We start from the raw sequence: 20371 nt of genomic DNA, 5'->3' as shown, positions 1-20371 counted from the left end.
TAACTCCAGCATGTGTCAAGTTGACAAAAAACAAAACAAAACAAAACAAAAAAAACCAGCCAGTATAGTAGATTTAAAAAAAAAAAAAAAAACAAAGATAGGAAAAATACAGTTGGGGCAGGAGAGAGGAGGGTGCAGTGATTAAGAGCACTCACTGTGCTTGTAGAGGACACAGATTCGCTCCCAGCACCCCTGGGACTCCTCACAGTTGTCTATAACCCCATTTCCAGGGGATCTGATACTCTCTTCTGGCCTTTGTAGGCTCTGCACACATGTGTACACATACACACATGTTGGCAAACACTCATATGCATTAAATTAGTAAACCATAAAAAACAAACAGACATACATAGTGGAAAGAAAAGTAAATTAATGGTGACCAAGCCCGTGGACCCTCCCACCATGTTCCCTTGTCTGGGGACAACCTCCATTAGCACTGATCTAACCGCTGGCTCTTCCAGCTGTGGTCTCAGGGGAAGGGAAGAGGAGAGTCGCCCTAAGTGTCTGCTCTCAGTTACCACTTTTTTCTCAATGCTGAGCCTGAATTTGTGTAGAGAATCTTTTTAACCTAATCTTTCAGGGTTGAACTAAAGCCAGACTAAATTGGTAATATCAACTAATATGAAGGCTGATTATTTCAGTATCAACATGACATGAATCCCACATAGTAACACACCAGAGACACATAGAGCTCTTGCTTACAGAGAATTCAGTTTGTGAATGTAGGATGACTAGAATGTAAAATTCTTTCTAAAGATGTCAGAAGATGGTTTACCTCCTTTTCCTCTGTCCCTATGACCTGCTGTGAGTAAAGGGGGAAAGGTAAGTCTCAGAAGAGGGAGGGGGTGGGCAGGGGAGGGCGGGTACCCTGTAGGTTCTTAACATCACTTTCTGGGAACTAACTGCAGTTGGAGGTTTAATCTGCTTTGTTATCTTGCAAATATAGTGAATATGTCCTGGACCTTCTGGAGAGCGGACGAGAGAAGTTTCTAGTGTATGCGCACCATAAGGTGGTTCTGGACGCAGTTGCTAAGGAACTTGGCAGGAAGGTAAGCCCCCTCTGAAAGTCTGGGCTGCTGTGACTGATGCCCTTCCTGCATCAGGCTGTTGTGCACAGCATTGCGTCAGGACTACGCAAAGAAGTGAGGCTATGGTTTCTAGAAACCTTGCTGAAGGCCTTCTGAGCAGTTGGTACACAGCGGGGTCAGGTGTTTCCTCAGACGGGGTTCTGCCATCCTCCTATTGTAAGCAGGAGCCTTGCTCTAAGTTCCAGGGACCCTTCCATTCTCTGCATTCATAACACAATGACCCGCACTGTTACCCAGGAGTCTTTGTAAGTTGTACATGGTAGTGTGGTAGTGTCTGGCTTTTCAGTACCATTTGATGGATCTTGGTAAAGCAAGCGAGAGGAGAGGGAGCTCCGAGGACAGTCACTAAAATGCGTCATACTTTCACCCCCTCTTGACCTTTGCTTTAGTTTAGGATCATAAATCCTCTTTATCTTCCTCATTGTTTGCACTTCTACAGTGTTTAAGGAATAGAGAGTCAAATCCAACATCTGTGAGTCTCCCACTCAGGCTGAATAAGGAAAAATTTCAATGTATTCATGTCAAGATCTAGGGTTGGGGGCTGGAGAGATGGCTCAGCAGTTAAGAGCACTGACTGCTTTTCAAAGGTCCTGAGTTCAAATCCCAGCAACCACATGGTGTCTCACAATCATCTGTAATGGGATCTGATGCCCTCTTCTGGTCTGTCTGTAGACAGCAACAGTGTACATAAAATACATAAATAAATCTTAAAACAAAACATAAGACCTAGGGATGTTTTGGTTTGGTTTGGTTTTTGGGGTTTTTTGTTTGTTTGTTTGTTTGTTTGTTTTTGGGGGTTGGTTTTTTGGATTTGGTTTTTTCGAGACAGGGTTTCTCTGTGTAGCCCTGGCTGTCCTGGAGCTCACTCTGTAGACCAGGCTGGCCTCAAACTCAGAAATCTGCCTGCCTCTACCTCTCAGAGTGCTGGGATTACAGGTGTGCGCCACCACCACCCGGCTTGTTTTTGTTTTTGTAATTTCTTTCTTTCTTTCTCCTTTCTTTTCTTTTTCTTTTTCTTTCTTTCTTTCTTTCTTTCTTTTTTTTTTTTTTTAAGATTTACTTAATCTTTGTGGTACTGAATCCAGGGTCTCTTGGATACTGTGCATGTATGTGATACACCACTGAGCTGTATTTCCAGACCTCTATACATTTTTTTTTAAGACAAGGTCTTAGTAAGTTATTGAGACTGGTTTGAACTCACTCTGTAGCTCAGACGGGCCTTGAACTAATGGCCTTGGATTCCTTCTTACTTGTGATGACAGGCTCTGTCACCAGTCCTGAGTGATTTTGTTTAATTTTTAATTACATATATGTGTGTGGGTGCCTGTGGAAGTCAAAGGCATTAGATTCCCCTGGAGCCTAGAATTGCAGGTAATTGTGAGCAGCCTAGTGTGGGAGCTGAGAACTGAACTCTGCTCCTCTGCAAGAGCCCTAACATGCTCTTAACCACTGTGCCATCCTCCCAGCCCCTAGTTCTTAAGTAATAAAATACCTGGGCCCCAGGTAGTAATCTAATTTCATTCCCCTCCTTCAGTCCTTGGAGGCCCTGTCTTGAATTAGTCGGAGTTCTTTAGAGTAACAGAACTTACAGAATGCTTCCTTCATATATAGAAAGAGGTTTATCAGAATGACTTACAGGCTGTGGTTCAGCTAATCAAACAATGGCTACCCAGGAAGAGAAGGTCCAAGAGCCCAGCAGTTGTTCAGTCCACGAGACTGGATGAAGATAAAGATTAACTTAAAAGGTCATCCTCTTCAAAATTGATACAATAATTATAAATATCAAGTAAAACATTCAGTCTCATTCTTTTTTCTCTTACAAGTCACCTCCCAAATTAATTGTCTACATTTCTTTTAGCTGTATGAATAATTTTGAAATATGTAAGTTGTTCTGAAAACCATAGTATAGTGTAAAAAACATCAAATAAACAATCCTACTAATAAAGAGGCTGAGATAGGAGAAGCATGATTTCAAGGCCATTATGTGGTACACAGCAAGACACTGTTGCATACAAACAAGCAGAAAGTGTATATAGATTATACAATATTGGACCTGTTTCTCCAATTACCAAATTAGAGAGACCACTGGATGACAGCCAACAAATTTCTAATTCCTCATATTTTTGAATTTCCATCAATTAGGATATGTTGGTAATATTAATTTTATATTAAGAGATATTAAGGAAAAGTGATTATTACTTCCTGTTAATTTTGTTAGAGGTGGAATTATGTTTGTGTGGGTTTGTTGAAAAATTACTTTCTTGCATTTTCTTGGGTTTAGTTTCCTTGTGTTGTGTTTTCCATCTATTATCCTTTGTAGAGCTGCATTTGTGGAAAGATATTGTGTAAATTTGGTTTTATCATGGAATATCTTGGTTTTTCCATCTATAGCAATTGAGATTTTTGCTGGATATAGTAGCCTGGAATTTCTGTTTTCTTAGGGTCTGTATGACATCTGCCCAGGATCTTCTAGTTTTCATAGTCTCTGGTGAGAAGTCTGATATAATTCTGATAGACCTGCCTTTATATGTTTCCCTTTTTCCCTTACTGCATTTAATGTTCTTTCTTTGTTTAGTATATTTGGTGTTTTAATTATTATGTGATGGGAGGAATTTCTTTTCTGGTCCAATCTATTTGTAAGCTTCTTGTATGTTCATGGGCATCTCTTTCTTTAGGTAATGGAAGTTTTTTTCTATAATTTTGTTGAAGATATGTACTGGTCCTTTAAGTTGGGAATCTTCACTCTCTTCTATACCTATTATCCTTAGGTTTGGTCTTCTTACAATGTCCTGGATTTCCTAGATGGTTTTGGGGTAGGAGCTTTTTCCTTTTTGTATTTTCTTTAACTGTTATGTCAGTGTTTTCTATGTTATCTTCTGCACCTGAGATTTTCTCTCCTATCTCTTGTATTCTGTTGGTGATGCTTACATCAATGACTCCTGATCTCTCTCCTAGGTTTTCTAGCTCCAAGGTTATCTCCCTTTGTGATTTCTTTATTATTTCTAGTTCCTCTTTTAGATCCTGGATGGTTTTGTTCATTTCCTTCACCTGTTTGGTTGTGTTTTCCTGTAATTCTTTAAGGAATTTTTGTGTTTCTTCTTAAGGACTTCTAACTGTTTACCTGTGTTCTCCTGTATTTATTTAAGGGAGTTATTTATGTCCTTCTTAAAGTCCTCTATCATAATCATGAGAAGTGATTTTAGATCCAAATCTTGCTTTTCCAGTGTGATGGTATATCCAGGACTTGCTATGGTGGGAGAATGGGTTCTGATGATGCCAAGTAACCTTGGTTTCTGTTGCTTGTGTTCTTATGCTTGCCTCCCGCCATCTGGTTATCTTTAGTGCTACCTGCCCTCGCTATATCTGACTGGAACCTTCCTGTGATCCTGGTTGTGTCAAAACTCCTCAGAGTCAAGCTATCTCTGTGGTCCTGTGATTTTGTGATCCTGTGATCCTGAGATCCTGGGTGTTTCTGAGCTCCTGGGAGTTGAGCTGCCTATGGGACCCTGAGATCCTGGTGTGACCAAGCTCCTGGGCTCCTGGGATCTAGGGATCCTGGGATCCTGGGCATGTAAAAGCACCAGGGAGTGGAGCTTCCTCTCCCAGAAGAAGAAGAGTTGGTGCCCAAGGTCTGCTCAGGGCACTGGCCCAGCCTGGAAGGAAACTGAGTCCTGCTGTTCCCAGTAACTACCGGTGTTGGGACAGATGTTAAGTCCTCCTCACCTCTGATCCTATGATCTTGGGTGCCTGGAGGTGGAGCTTCCTCTGGGTGTTCGAAATTCTTTATGAATTCTGGATATTAGCCAGGTAGTGGTAGCACATGCCTTTGATCCCAGCACTTAGAAGGTAGAGGCAGGTGGGTTTCTGAGTTCGAGGCCAGCCTGGTCTCTTGGAATTTTTATCTGGAGTTGTAGAGGTGACTTCTTAACCTTCTGGAGTTTGGTTCTTGCATACAAAACAGTTTAGGAGCAGGCTGAAATAGCTAAATTTATAATCTCTAGAAGAGTTTTCTGGGTTTTCAATAAACCTAAGACAGTTAATGACAAAACTATTAGAATAAAAACAGTTTAGTACAATCCATGGATTTCAAATAAGTATACTAAATGAGTTATTTTTAAAAATACACTGGCTATGTGTGAAAGGATGGTTCAGCAGTCAAAGGTGTTCTACCATGGAGCTAGCCTGGCCCCCTTTTTTAATTTTTAAAAATTCGATAGAGTATCTCATTGAGTTAGCCAGACAGGGCTTTGAACTTGTGGTCCTCCCATGTCAGCCTCCAAATAGCTGGACTAGGGACTTGGACAACTCAGCAGAGCTCAGTTAAACTTGGATTATAAAAGGAACCTCAGCTATTATCCTAAGGGACATCTCAGAAAATAAGCAGGAGAGGTCTGAGAAAGAACAGCAGTATTGGAGACTTGATCCTGAACATCTTATATTAAATATAATGCACACGTCACTAGCACTGGATCATGGCATCGGATAGCTAGGAAGCGTGTAACCAAGGAGTCGTTAGTTTATTCCTCAGATAACTGTTGGGGAGCTCTCTGGGTAACTGAGGCAGGGAGAGGAAGTCCGAGACTCTTTACCTGACTGTTTACTGTGTTACACTGTGGGTGCTGGGCTCCCCTCCTGGGCTCAGACTGGGCAGGACACGGCTTTGCCCACTGAACCTTCTCATGTGGAAAGCTAAGATATTTCTAAATGCAGAGTAAAAGAGGATTTGGAAGAAAACTGATAAAAGGGAACGAGCAGTGTGAAGTAGACACAGCGTCAGCTGCGTGTAAAACCAACACTGGCCCATGACCGCGCGAGGGAAACAGAGCACGATTCCTTTCTTTTAATCTTTTTTTGAGACAGGATCTTGCCCAGTATAGCCCAGGCTAGACTCACACCTGCCCAGCCTCCATCCTCTCTAGATGCTGGACTTACAGGTGTGTACCACCACACTCGGCAAAAGTTTGTCTTCCTTGAGATCATCCAGGGCTCTAAGTGTGTGCTGCTGCACTGTTGATAAGGGTGGAGCCCCCTGGCGTGGCTCCGACTCGGTCTATGTCACACAGCAACCTGGCAAAGATAGGGAGAATCTTGGGGTTTTGTTTGTTTGTTTTTCCTTTTGCTAGGGTATTTGAGTTTTGTAACCTAAGAAAATCATTGCAGTGTGATGATATATTACAGACAGACTGCACAGTTTGATGAGACAGTGAGCTTGGCCATCACCCTCTGCCCCCCCCTCCCCGGCTCTCTGTCCTCCTCCCCTCTTGCCCCTCCTGCCCCTCTCTGGGCTGAGCTCAGCCACTCTCAGTCTTGATTGGTTTGCATTGTTCAGAGTTTGGGATAAGTGTGGAATCATTCAGTATGGACTCTGGGTTTTTTAGCTTTCGTTTGTGTGTTTGGTTTTCGTCGCTTGTTCATATACTGGGATTCATCATTGTTTTATCAACAGTGTTTTCAGTGCTAAGAAAAGCCTCACTGCATAGATACACCACAGGGATTTTTTTTTTTACTTTTTTTTTTTTTTTTAGCTCGCCTATTGATGAATAAATACCTACAAACACTTCGGTTTTAGAAAAAAATCAGATAACTCCTAAATCTATAAATCCCATTACTAGGAATGCAGAGGCAGGTGGATCTCTGAGTTCAAGGCCAGCTTGCTCTACAAAGTGAGTTCTAGAACAACCAGGGCTATACACAGAAAGCCTGTCTTGGGGGTGAGGAGAGAAAGAATGAAAAGAAGGAAGGAAAGGAGGGAGGGGGGAGGGAAGAAAGGAGAGAGGGAGGAAAAGAGGGGGGAGGGAAAGAAAATGTTAAATTATTTGTCACATAAATTTAAAAATATTTTAGCAGCTTTAAATATGACTTGGGTGAAAGATAAAATACAATTTTTCTTTGAAAGATATGCACAGCCAGACAAAACATGTAATTACTATACAATCTAGAAGTTGGCTCCAGGGCAACCTCAAAGAAACAAAAACTTAAGTTCTCACAGAATAGCCTGTTCACAAACATTCTTATCAGATTTCCTGGCAGTGACCTCCCATGGGCCTGCCACATGGGATCCTAGGTGTGTGCCACGGTGCAGGGACCGCCCCACAGTACCATGAGCAGACTGTTGATGTGGACACCGGACAGCTCTACAGTGAATGTTGCTGGGGGGGGGGGGGGGCGGGAAAGCTCAGCCCGCAGACATCATGTTGATCACATTTATATAATGCTTATGGATTGAACACTGTAGAATACAGGATATGCAGGCACTGTACTGGGGCAGGGGGCCTCACTGGGGAAAAAAGAGGTAGGGGAGTCGATTCTTAAACGGCTTCAGAAGGACCCTGTGATCGAGGAACCATTCATCACCATTATGGAGATGAATACATAAAAATCCCTGCTGATGAAAATGTGTGGAATGAGTATCCCTGTAAAGACATGGGCACACACATATATACACACATACACTCACACATACACACTCACACACACACACACACACACACACACACACAGCCTCCTACCCCCACCCCACCCTCATGTGTATGCACACACAGGTACACGGGTAGCGTGGGATATCTGAAGATCTCTGAGTTGTATCAAAGTTGGCGTCCTGGTGGTAATACTATTCTATACTTATACAAAAGCCTACTGCATGGGAAACTTTGCACCATGTACAGAGGCCTGTTTGTATTGTTTCCTTTGACATATATGTGCTTGTATAATTGTGTTTTGTAAAGGGAGACAGCCCTGAAATTAAAGGATTGGGTAGCAGAGCAGTTCTGCCTGTGGGCTCTACCTAGACGAGCTGTCTGGGCAACCCCTGTGGACTGTAGCTGCTCACCTCAGTTCCCCCTTTGTTACAGAATGTTCTGTACATCCGGATTGATGGCTCCACCCCCTCAGCAGACCGGGAGGCTCTGTGCCAGCAGTTCCAACTAGCCAAAGGGCATACAGTGGCCCTGTTGTCCATCACAGCCGCCAACATGGGCCTCACCTTCTCCTCAGCTGACCTGGTGGTGTTTGCTGAGCTGTTTTGGAACCCAGGGGTAAGAAACTTCTAATTTTCCAGAGATTAGAAAGGAAAGTGTGCCTATTTCTATCATTTGCCCCACCCCTACCCCCTGCACCTAGAATGGAGGCAGAGTGTATCCATGCTTTACCCACAAGCCCCAGCACAGTGCCCAGGTGTGATTCCTGCTAGATACCAGGTCCTGAGGTTTGTTAGAATCTCAGTTTTATAAGAGATAGGGGAAATGTGTGGTAGAGGCAGCTCAGTGGGACTTAATGGATAGATCCCTCAGTGGGATAGGATGGACGTCCTTAGGCCTTTCCTTAACTGTCTTGTTCCCTGGACACACAGGTGCTGATCCAGGCCGAGGACCGTGTGCACCGCATTGGACAGACACACTGTGTGGGCATCCATTATCTGGTGGCAAAAGGCACAGCAGATGACTACCTCTGGTATGTGTGGGCGAGTGCCTTGGCTGTGTTGAGCTGTCTTGCATCACAGACTGTGGTTTCTTTGCTCTTTCAGTACTTAAGCTTTTGCTGAGACCAGTTAGTGATGGCTTTCTGTTTCCCAGCACCATGCTTGGCCCTCCTCACTAGCGTTCCTTGGAGACTTGGAGGGTGCAGGGTAAAACCAGTTATAATGAAAGCAACGACTCTTCCCACTGGTCAAAGAAGGAGAAGAACTTAGATATTAAATGGAGTTCACTTAAGAAAACTGTTCTCAGCTGTGGCACTTTTTAGGATAGGGTCAGTGTTCTTTTCTCTTTTGTGATATGCAATATGATGGTGACTTCTTTCAGGGCTAGGCATGGAGAGAGTGCTTCTTAACCATGCAGTGCTTCATGCTTCATGCTTCATGCTTCATGGCAGGGGCTGCAGTCTGTGTGTGTGTGTGTGTGTGTGTGTGTGTGTGTGTGTGTGTGTGTGTGTATGCTATATTATAGAAGACTGAGCATAGGGTCTCGCATAGGCTAAGCAAGTTCTCTGCCTCTCAGCCTTACCATGCAGTACTCATTTTTCATTTTGAGATAGAACCTCACTAAGTTTGCCCTGTGCTGGCCTTGAAGTCTCTGCAGCCCAGGTTATCTTGAACTTTGGCTCCTTCAGCCTCAGACTCTTATGGTGCTGAGATTATAGGCCTGCTCCACCAGGCCTAAAGGATCACATTTCAACCGTTGAAGCTTGTGTCTATCATCTAAGTAAAAGTCCTCCAGAGTCTTTCTCAATCCCTTTCCCTCTTCCTGGTGTGAGGTTCCCCAGGTATCCCATTAGTACAGCTCTCTGTGCAGTGTTCAGTGGTGACATGCGTGCCTGACCTCTGCAGCGCAGGCAGGTCACCCTGCCTCCCCTCTTTGTGAATGGATTTGCTCATGGGGCAGCTTCTAACAGCAAACTCAGATTTCTCTTGTAAAGAGGCAGAATTTATTTCCTAGACATCTTGTGCTAGAGGGAATGTTGAATCTGGAATTATGAGCAGAGTGTGGGCTATTTCCGGTTGAGACAGAGCAAGTATTTCAGGAAGGACTGAGAGATGCAAAGATGAGCCTCTGATACCGCCTCACAGGCCTGAAGGAATGAAGGGGCCTCATCTGTCAGCCTTCCGGTCCTGTATGGGGGAGTTCATTTCAGCTCATTTCTCCCCACAGGCCTCTGATTCAAGAGAAGGTTAAAGTTCTGGGGGAAGCTGGGCTTTCTGAGACCAAATTCTCGGAGATGGTGGAAGCTACTGGCTGTGTCTACAAGGTAACGCCAGCACATGACTCCTCATCCTATAGAAAGCGAGCAGTGAGCTGGCTGCCAGGCTCTTGGGTCCTGAATGGGGAGGTGTCAGTCACTCTGCAGTAATTCTGTTCATCTGTGTGATCCCTTATGAGGAAGGGGTTGGTAGTCATTGCTGCTGCTTCTCATGTGCCCTAAAGACTCTCCAAAACCAAGGCTGACCTGCTGTCTCTTTCATCAGGCCATGAGGAAAAGATGGACATTCCCCATGGCAATTGTTAGTTGTCCCCATAAATAAGATGGCAGTCTCAGCCATACAGCAGGGCCACCACAGAACTGTCCAGCATAGCTACATGACATGTGAAACCAGCTTCCTCCTGTAACATCAGCTGTAACATCAAATGTGAAGTGATGTAAAGAGACCAGAGAACATCCCCCATGGCAAGTGCCTGCTAAAAGGTGCCAAAAGGAGGTGTCTTGGCTCCGAGAGGATGGGGCCACCAGGCCTTGGCACATCATACACGGCTTGGGCCTGGGAACCTAAATGTTTGGGGTGACTAGGAAATAAAGGGTAGACACACATACAGAAAAGCTGGGATCAGGTGGGCTAGGCTCACTCTGCTAAAGGCAGCAGATACTACAAATCAAGCTAAAAGTTCGTGTTTACTGTGTGTAGCAATGAGAAGTTAGCTAACATCGGTGGGGGCTTATGTGAGAAGCAGTCCCAGGTTTCCATCACTGGAGGAGGAAGCTGGTTATTTGTAAATACTTGTTCTTGTACACACTGTCATCATCCCACTTGGACCGAGGCGACTTTGCCGCTGCCTCGGGTCCTTGACATGGCCGTCCGCCTGACACGGTCACTCAGGGCTTCCTTCCACTCCTCTCTTACCCACCCCGGGCTTCTTCAGCACTGTTTGAGTGAAGTGCTATAGAGCATGTGGTACAACTTAAAAATCTGAAAAGTGTGTGTGCAAGTGCTCCTGTAATTATTGGAATAATTGCCTTTTTGAGTCAGGCTGTCCTATCACCCAGGCAGGTCTTGAACTCAAGGTCCTTCTGTTCAGCATCCTGATTGCTTGTGCATTGTAGGCCTGAGATACCACATTCAACAGACACCATAGTTTTGAATGTTGACCATATGCCTTAGGATTTTATTGCTGTGAAGAAACACCATGACCAAAGCAACTCTTATAAAGGAAAACATTTAATTAAGGCTAGTCCAAGGCTTCAGTCCATTATCATCATGCAGGCAGCATGGTGGGACGCAGGCACACAGGAGCTGAAGGAGGAGCTGAGAGGTCTGCATCTGATCCACTGGTAGCAGGACCTGGCTTGAGCTTCCAAGAACTCAAAGCCCACCCCCTAGTGACATACTTCCTCCACAAGGCCACATCTACTCCAGCAAGACCATGCCTCCTAATAGTACCATTCCCTGTAGCTCAACTATTCAAACACACGAGCCTGGGGGCATTCCTATTCAAATCACTAAACCATAACTTACCCTTTTAGACAAAAACAGGAACTAAGACACTGGAAAATGGCCTTCCCTGGAAGTTTTGCTGGCACTCTGACATTTGGGTGGTGACTACACTAAGGACCCTAAGTTACTCATGTCCTTTGAAAAGGTTTATTCTGAAGGATTGTCCTCAACCCTTCTCATCCTGGTCTTACCCTCAGAAACTTTGAATGCATAAAAAAACCTTCTGCCTAAAATATAAGTGCAGAGTGATATAAATGAGACTTATCAGTATTTATTTTGATTAAAGCTTGCCTACTTTTACTAAGACAGGGCTGAGAATTTTCTAGCAACTAGAAAAAGAAAATGCTTCCTCCTTCATGAAGACAAAAGTAAACAGAGCTTATGTTCAGTCAAACAGCCTTCCTCCCAAGAGGGGAAATAAAGAATCATCTGATCTTGGAACTCCTTTTCAGGCAACTGTGCATGTTCCAGGTCTGTGAATAGTGTTGTCACCCTCTTAATCTAAAGAGCCTGGGCAAGCCCCTGGCTGCACCAGGCTGCCTCCCATCTCAGCATCTCCTCGCCCCTGCACTTGTTCACAAAGGAACCACCAAGTGTATTTGGGAGCACATGAAGATAAATTCAGCCTTAATAGTCTTGAAAATCACTTCGTTTTGAAAGGGTAGGATCCTGGGGCATGGGCTGATAGAATAATCTGGAATTATGTGACATGCTCCCCTGATAGTTTTCAAGGATGTTCATCAGTGTTGAAAAATTCTGTAAGAAACAGGGACTAGTTAGGTTGAGACCTAGTTGCAGAACCAGAAAGCCGGGGAAGCTACTTCAGACTTGAGGTGGACATGAGAGACCATGACTCACAACAGGACTCCTGCTAAAGGACTTCCCGGAGTAAAATCCGGCTTGTGCGGCTGAGAAGAAGCTGGGCAGAAATGCTGTTGAGCTATGGTAGTCTTTGCATAGTCCAAGGGATGTGGCTCGAGTTACAAATAACTTGGAGGGGCTGGAAAGATGGCTCAGTGGTTAAGAGTGTTCACTGCTCCTCCAGAGGACCAGGGTTCAAATCCAAGCATCCACACTGGATAGCGCACAGCTGCCTATAGTTCTGTAACTCCAGGAATGTGATGCCTTCCGTTGGCCTCCTCAGGTACCACATACATGGCACATATACATAGACATTTAAAAAATCTGTTTTTAAAAGCAACTTGTTAAGAAAAAGTGATGGCGGGAATAAGCCTGTTGAGTCAACATATGGGCAATTTCAAGCAGAGGGTCTGTGAGAACACTGGTGGACTAGTGAAGTGAGGGAGAAGCTGGGTTGGAGAGCATTTGTTTACATACTGAGCCATCTCAGCATTTGATTTTAAACAGCTTTCTGGATCTGTGGATTGCCACAATGATGTTAAAAATGTATCCCTGGACCATGAGATAGTCGGCATTAAGAGTTTAGAGTCAGCCTGTTGTGTCATGGTTGTCACCGCTGGGCTTGGCTTTAACATTGCCTACAGTGGACAGATGTGGGGTGGATTTTGATCATCTGTAGCTTTAACATTAGACACAAGGACAGATCCACTCAGAAAGTGAGGCACAACAAATGATCATAAAGACAAATTACAGCTTAAATAACTTCCATTTAGAAAGACATGGGTTTAGGAAGGAGTGGGTTACTGCAGCTATTGTAATATGAAGATACGAAAAATTAAAAAGGAAGGAAAAGAAATTCCCATCATAAAGTTGACTGTGAGAGCAGCCTCTTTGTTGCACCTGTCTTTTCTGTTTATCTCTAGCAGTGAAGAGAAGATGCAAGGAGGTGACATCTGCAGGTCGCTGGTTACTGCCAGTCTGATGTTACTGTAGTTCCCTGACTAAACACTGCACCATCTCTCACCTTAGGTCCTGGGGCAGTGTTAGGCCTAGCTTCTTCCATTTACATTTTCTCCTCTTCTCTCTAATAAAGGACCCAAAGCAGCAGACGATCTATGACCTGTTCCAGCAGTCTTTTGAAGACGATGGAAATGACATGGAATTCCTGGAAGCAGCAGAGTCCTTTGAACTAGGAAGTATTGGACATACTTTCCAGGATCTAGGAGATCTCTTAGATGAAGACATTGACAGTCCACCACAGAAAAGGAGATTTGAATTCTATGATAATTGGGACAGCTTTACCTCTCCCTTTTGAATGGGTCAAAGAAAGAAAAGAAGTGAAAGAAAGCATTCAAAAAATCATGGGTCTCATTAAAATAAAGTATTTTGTTTAAAAGCCTGTATGCCTTTTGTCATGCAGCAGAAGAGTCCAAGGCCAGTGGGGACCAACATTTCCTTTCCTGTGTTCCTAAACAGGGGCTTGCTTGGAGGCTTAATTATTTTTAGCTTTTCTGGATTAAAAGATACTGTGGGGCTGGTGAGATGGCTCAGTGGGTGAATTCAAGCCCCAGCAACTAGTTGGTGGCTCACAACCATCTGTACTAAGATCTGACGCCCTCTTCTGGTGTGTCTAAAGACAGCTACAGTGTACTTACATATGATAATAAAATAAATCTTTGGGCTGGAGCAAGCAGACGTCCTAAATTCAATTCCCAGCAAGCACATGAAGGCTCACAACCATCTGTACAGCTACAGTGTACTCATATACATAAAATAAATAAATCTATAAAAAAAAAGATACCATGGCTTAGAGTGGTCATAATTTACATTCTTAAATAATGAGGTGCTTCCTATATAACTCCCCAGTATCTAGTTAAAAACTTCAACTAGTACATTTATTAAGCACCTCATGGTACAGACACTGTCCAAGGTAGTAACCTTCTAAACTAAAGGCAAAGCCTTGGTGAGGGGATCCAACAGGAAAAGCAGCAGTGATGGCGAACCCTCCTTCCTAATACAGAAAAGGTGTATTTATGGACATGAAATGTAAAACTTGATCTTCATATCATGAATTTTGATTTTGGGGGGGGGGGGTGCGGGTTTTTTTTTTTTTTTTTTCCGAGACAGGGTTTCTCTGTGTATCCCTGGCTGTCCTGGAACTCATTCTGTAGACCAGGCTGGCCTCAAACTCTGTCTCCCAAGTGCTGGGATTAAAGGCATGTGCCACCACCGCCTGGCTTTATTTTGATTTTTTTAAAACCATCACAGATGTGAAAAAACATTCTGAGGTCACAAACTTAGATGCAGGCAGTGGGCAGATAGTGCGTGCGCATGTGTGGTCCATAGTTTGCCAGCCTCTGATTAAAGCAACATAGTCCAATAGTGATATACAAACCACATAGTGTGATTTATTTTTCTAACATTAAATTTAGAAGCAAAGGCAATGTATTTCTCCTACTACAGTCAACATACTAACATAAAAACTTGAGGTTTTTGGGACAGGGTTCCTTTCTTATATCCCAAGTTGGTCTTTATGTGTCAAAGGATAACCTTGAACTGCTGGTCTTCCCGTTTCTACCTCCCTGGTGCTGGAGGTATACACCCCCTCCCGACCCACCTAACTCATTAATGGAGACAGCAGTCACACCATTAGGAGAAAAATTCTTTGGAATGAGTTAAGAACCAGAGAGATTTTTGTTTTGTTTTGAGAAAATCAGAAAGGAACATTTGTCACCCACTTCTACACCCATCTTCATCCATGCTGTGTGTGTTTGATATCACATGCTTTGAGAAACATCAGGAAGTTCTCCCTCATGACCTGAGGCTGTCTTCGGGGACATGAGACCCCATAGGAAAACAAAGAACCCTGTAAAAGTTGGTGTTTTTTCCTCCTGGCCCCAGGCTCCCAGAATAACTGTGAGATTCAAATATATTTAGAAATACCTAGGCCAGTAAGCTTTGGCCATTCTCTGACCATCTTATACACTAATAACCCATTTACTCTGATCTAAGTTCTGCAACATGGCTGGTTACCTCTGCTCAGCTCACATGATTCTGACCTCCTCCATGTTTCCAGGTGAATCTTCTCGAACTTAGCTGTATCCCAGAATTCAGTCTCCCAACTGGATGTCCCACCTCCTGTTTCCTCCTTAAACTTATAGGCTCATCCGCATCTTATTGACAGGCGTTGCATCCAAAACTGCTCATTTTGCAAAAAGGGATACATCAGGTCTGATCCTTCCACTTCCCACCAAGTCAGTTCAGGAATATCACCACAAGGGCCTTGGACGGGGTTCATTAGAGCGTCTCAAACACCTGTGTTTGGTTTTGTTCTCCTATGGTGTCTCAGTGAGGGAAACAGTCCTAACCTCTGCAAACGGCACTAAGCCTGTGAGCCTCTGGGTACCACGGCAGCTGCCAGTCACTCAGTTTTGCAGCACTCTCTGCCCATGTTTTCCCTTCTCCCATTTGATGGATTGTATTGCCAGCCACTCTTCCAATCCTTTTGTTCTGAGGGTAAAATATGCCAAAAAGTTCACAAAACAGTTTGCAGCTTATCTGAGAGTAAGCACTGAGTAAGCACAGCCCAGTGTTATAAAGATGCTACCTAGAACCGTTGCTGCTTGGCCTTGATGTTTGGAGTTACCCGCCTGGGATGAGATAGGTCAAGGCAGCTCATTTGTCCTGGAAGAAAATGCAGCTGTTCTCAGCACCATATATTAAAAGGCCATCCTTTCAGCTGTTGCTCTGTGCGGACACTTACTCACTACTATGTATTTGATGTAAAACTATTCTAGAAATGAATAAGAAAAAAATTAAAATCCTACGTTCTCCCTCTCACCTCAGCCTACTATTTCTCAAAGGTGATTAATACAATTTGAATGAGGTGGGGCCATTTGTAATTTGTTCTGTATATACCTAAAAGTTGTTTGCAAAAATTGTACTGAATTTGTTGGACTGCTGTGGTTCATTTCCTATGATACACTTGCTCACGATGTTTCAGATTGGTCTATTCTGTCTCCTTTAAAGTGGTCTGTAATTCTGTCAGATGCCTTCTTGGGATTGGTCCTTTAACAAAACCTGGCTGATTTTTTCTTTTTGTTTTTGTTTTTGTTTTTCAAGACAGGGTCTCTTTGTATAGCCCTGACTGACCTGGAATTCACTCTGTAGACCAGGCTGGCTTCGAACTCGGAAATCCACCTGCCTCTGCATCCCAAGTGCTGGGATTAAAGGCATGCGCCACCACCGCCCGGCACCTGGGTGATTTTCTTAAATGAATTTAAGGAGCTATAGAAGAAAGAAAAGGATATATGTATGTGAACCTGTTTTGGACATGTTGATCTCTGTGCCCAGAACTAGCTATGGAGGCATCAACAGGACGCTGGACATTCCTGTGACTCTGGGATAAACCTTTATGTCTGTGTCATGAGATGAACCTGTGCCTCAGATGGCTTTTAAGAATAAAATGTTGCATATGCCCCAAGAAAACTGGTTGACTCGACAGCTAAAAGGATCTCTCTCTGGAAGTGACTTTAGTTAATGATCTTAGAGATGAAAGGTGAACTTTGAGTGCTTCTAAAGAATGAGGTGATTGATTCAGAAGAGATTTTTACTGAGACTTGCATGGGAACATGATGTGGTGAATGTCTATAATTCATGGTCCTCTAATAGCAGAGAAATTTGCCCATAAATCAGACGAATTGAGAATTTATGAGAGGCATACTTTTCCACAGTCACTTAGAGCTGATTTCATGAGAGCTATTTGTATCTCCTTGAGCTTGCTATTTAGAGAGAACTGTTTGGTTTGACGTGATTGCTGTGAGCATGAACAGTTTCCTCCTGTCATGAAGTGTCTCCTTTTCGGCCACTTTGCCACATCTCACTCATGCGCAGTCTCTTCTCATCCCTGACCCAGCAGGCCAGAGGCCATGCCAAGCAAGGAAGTTCATTTGCTGACTGGTGATCCATATTAGACTATAGAACCAGGGTAGAGTGCACTGGGATGCAAAGACCAGCACAGCAGTGCCCTCAATAGTTATGGATCTCCTGAGTGCTGGTTTCAGATAGAAACCTGTTCGGTGGTGGCTAGAACAGTTCTGGATTTACAGAAAACTGATAAAATACTGCAGATATTTTGTATATCTTTTCACCCAATTAATGAACCTATATTAATAGTTTTAGTAACTCCCTGATTTACTCAGATCTTGGTTTTTACAATATCTTTTATTCTGTCCCATGGTTTCTGTTGTGGTCTAACCCCTCCCCACCCCCACCCAGAATTGCTGTGGCCACCTTGTCCCACGCCTGCCAGCTATTGCATTGTTACTGTAACATGTGTGCCAGTTGGTGACACAGAAAAGCCACGACTCAGAGCAAGCAGGATCTTGCTGACCAGATCCCCTGTTATGATCTGAGGTCTGTTACTCTTAAGAAATTCCACAAAGTTTTATGTGGGGCCCATCAAATCAAATCATATCATGGGCTGGAGAGATGGCTCAGCAGTTAAGAGCACTGACTGCTCTTCCAGAGGTCCTGAATTCAGTTCCCAGCAACCACATGGTGGCTCATAACCATCTGTAATGGGATTTGATGTCCTCTTCTGGTGTGTCTGAAGATAACTACAGTGTACTCATAAGCAATAAATAAATAAATCTTAAAAAAAAAAACAAAGGTAATATATAAACTTATGTCTAAAATAGCTTGTCAGAGCTGACCACTGGACAACACTTCCTGCACCTGCTTATCAGCTCATAGTGGATTTTGTGGGTTTTTTCCCTTATAAGCTGACAGAAAAAGATGTCTGAGCCAGGCGTGGTGGCACACACCTGTAATCCCAGCACTTGGGAGGCAGAGGCAGGCGGATTTCTGAGTTCAAGGCCAGCCTGGTCTACAGAGTGAGTTCCAGGACAGCCAGGGGTACAGAGAGAAACCCTGTCTTGAAAAACCAAAAAAAAAAAAAAAAAAAAAAGTCCGTTGTCATAGTTTCAGACCCAGTTCTGAACTATGTCCCTGGTTCAGAATTAAGGTGTGGGTTCAATAAACTATTCTTGCCTGAGGTCAGTCTTCCCATGGTTTGTGGGATGATTCCTGAACCCTCACAGTTCTTAGACACATTTAGACCTCATGTGACTTCAGGCTTCTGCGAGGTTTTGGTGACGTTTACAATTTTGAGAGGTTCTGGTGAGGACTTTTGTAGGAGCCTATTAGGATTTATTTCTCCCGTGGTTAGAACAGGACGATGGGCCAACAGGGAGGACACGGTAGCTAAAGCACTTGTCATTCAGGTGTGATGGCAACATTTGGGATTTCTAGAACCCATTTAAATGCTGGGTTGTAAGAGTGTCTTTTATTCACCTGGTAGAATTGTCCTCTGGAGGCTTAATGCCTCTGTCTGCTGACTGCCTCTTTCTGTTGACCTAGGCCTACAATGTTTTTAGTCTCAAAACTTACTGCTGAATAAACTCACCCTTTCTAGATCTGAGTTCAACTCAGCTGTTCTGGCTCAGAACTCTTCTCCAAGCTGACTGATCCAAACCCATTTATTTCTGTTTCTCATTGAATTGCTCTGCTTGGCCTCAGACTAACTCTGGCAATCTGTTGTAATCTTTGGCTCTTTTCATTCTCTGGTCTGTTCTGCCTTTCCATGTGTCTAGCTTCCTCTATCTTCAGTCTCTCTGTGAAACACTTCATAAAACTGCCCCTAAATTCCAGGAACTGAACTGCCATGAACTCAGTTCCACCGTTCTGCACTGCCTCTCAATTCACTGACTCAACTGAACTGACTAAAACTCAGAGAGCTGCCTGCCTCTGTCTTCTGAGTGCTGGGATCAAAGGTATATACCGGGACTGGAGAGATGGCTCAGAGGTTGAGTGTGGACCACTCTTCCACTCCTCCAGAGATCTTTTTCCTAGCAACCACATGGTGCCTTACAACCATCTGTAATGGGATCTGATGCATGTGACAGTGTATTCACATATATTAAGTAAATCTAGGAGAGTGAGGGAGAGAGAGAGAGAGAGAGAGAGAGAGAGAGAGAGACAGAGAGACAGAGAGAGAGAGTATATACCACCATGCCTGAACTTGAGCTTTTCTTTCTCAAAACTTGCTCTACACAGCCAGGGCTAAACAGAGAAACCCTGTCTCAAAAAAACAAAACAAAACAAACAAACAAAAAAGCTAAGCCAGCAAGCAGCCTCATGGCTATCAAGAGACACCTAAGGCGCTGGGCTGTGGTGGCGCACGCCTATAATCCCAGCACTCTGGGAGGCAGAGACAGGTGGATTTCTGAGTTCAAGGCCAGCCTGGTCTACAGAGTGAGTTCCAGGATAGCCAGGGCTATACAGAGAAACCCTGTCTCGAAAAAACCAAATCCAAAAAAAAACCCAAAAAAACAAAAATCTTGCTCTATACCAAGTTGCCCTTGAACTCAGAGCTCTGCTCGCCTCCATCTCCTGGGATTAACGGTGTGCCCATATTCCAGCTGGGTCACACAGGCCAAGAAGGTCTTTGGATGTGATCTTTTTACCAGAGCAGCCATGTTCAGAATCAGAATCTTCAACACTGGGCAGACGAGGTAGCACACTTGCAGTTCCATCACTAGAAAGAAGACAAGGGACCCCTGAAATAAACTGCTTACCCAGAATAGCTGGGTTTACAAGCTTTTGTGGTCCGTTGAGAGACCCTGCCTTACTGAATAAAGTGGGGGAATGATCGAGGTGTCTTTCAGGCGTTCACACGCACACCACACCTAAGGAGTATGTGTTTAAGGGTAAGAGCCCTCAGCGAATGTGTACTCTTGACAGGAACTATTACCTGAGACCATGGGATCTGACAAAGCTTTCCTTGGGTCAGGATCAGAGAACCGGCAAACCGTTCCTCTGGTCTGTGTGGGAATATAGGCGGTGTAGAGAAGGATCCACCACAGCGCCCTCCTGGATGCTCACAGCCTGAGACCACTTCCCCACAGAGGCCTCCCACACAGACCAGCTAACCTCTCTCCTTCCTTTGCACAAAGTGCCCTGAGGTTCTGGGTTGTGTAATTGGATGCCTCCATGGGCGTGAACAGAGCCCACCTGATCCCAGCTTTCCTGTCTGTGTGCCTTGTGTGTTTGTCCTCTCTTTGCTCTTGTCACCCAGGTCAGGTTTTCAGAACCACGCTGTGCTAGCTGTGGCAATCACAAAGGCATCACATCACAGCAAGAGCCCAGGTCACCAATATGA

At 44.1% G+C, this 20371-nt stretch overlaps 1 protein-coding gene across 2 annotated transcripts in view; it reads left to right on the top strand.

Annotated features, from left to right (window-relative positions):
• Positions 1–13836, top strand: part of Smarcal1 (SWI/SNF related, matrix associated, actin dependent regulator of chromatin, subfamily a like 1) — a 51670-nt gene extending 37834 nt beyond the window's left edge. The window contains exons 13-17 of one of the 2 annotated variants that reach the window (XM_052192425.1): positions 947–1049; positions 7940–8122; positions 8437–8537; positions 9734–9830; positions 13244–13836. In XM_052192425.1, coding sequence (XP_052048385.1) covers positions 947–1049; positions 7940–8122; positions 8437–8537; positions 9734–9830; positions 13244–13465 — 706 coding nt within the window. In that variant the 3' untranslated portion in view covers positions 13466–13836. The remainder of the gene's footprint in view (positions 1–946; positions 1050–7939; positions 8123–8436; positions 8538–9733; positions 9831–13243) is intronic. The other variant, XM_052192426.1, reaches the window with a different exon arrangement.
• Positions 13837–20371: the final 6535 nt, after the last annotated feature.

This window comes from Apodemus sylvaticus, chromosome 9, assembly GCF_947179515.1.
Source record: "Apodemus sylvaticus chromosome 9, mApoSyl1.1, whole genome shotgun sequence".
Classification (NCBI taxonomy): domain Eukaryota; kingdom Metazoa; phylum Chordata; class Mammalia; order Rodentia; family Muridae; genus Apodemus; species Apodemus sylvaticus.
Note: the sequence above shows the minus strand (reverse complement) of the source record. Positions and strands in the feature narration are given on the sequence as shown.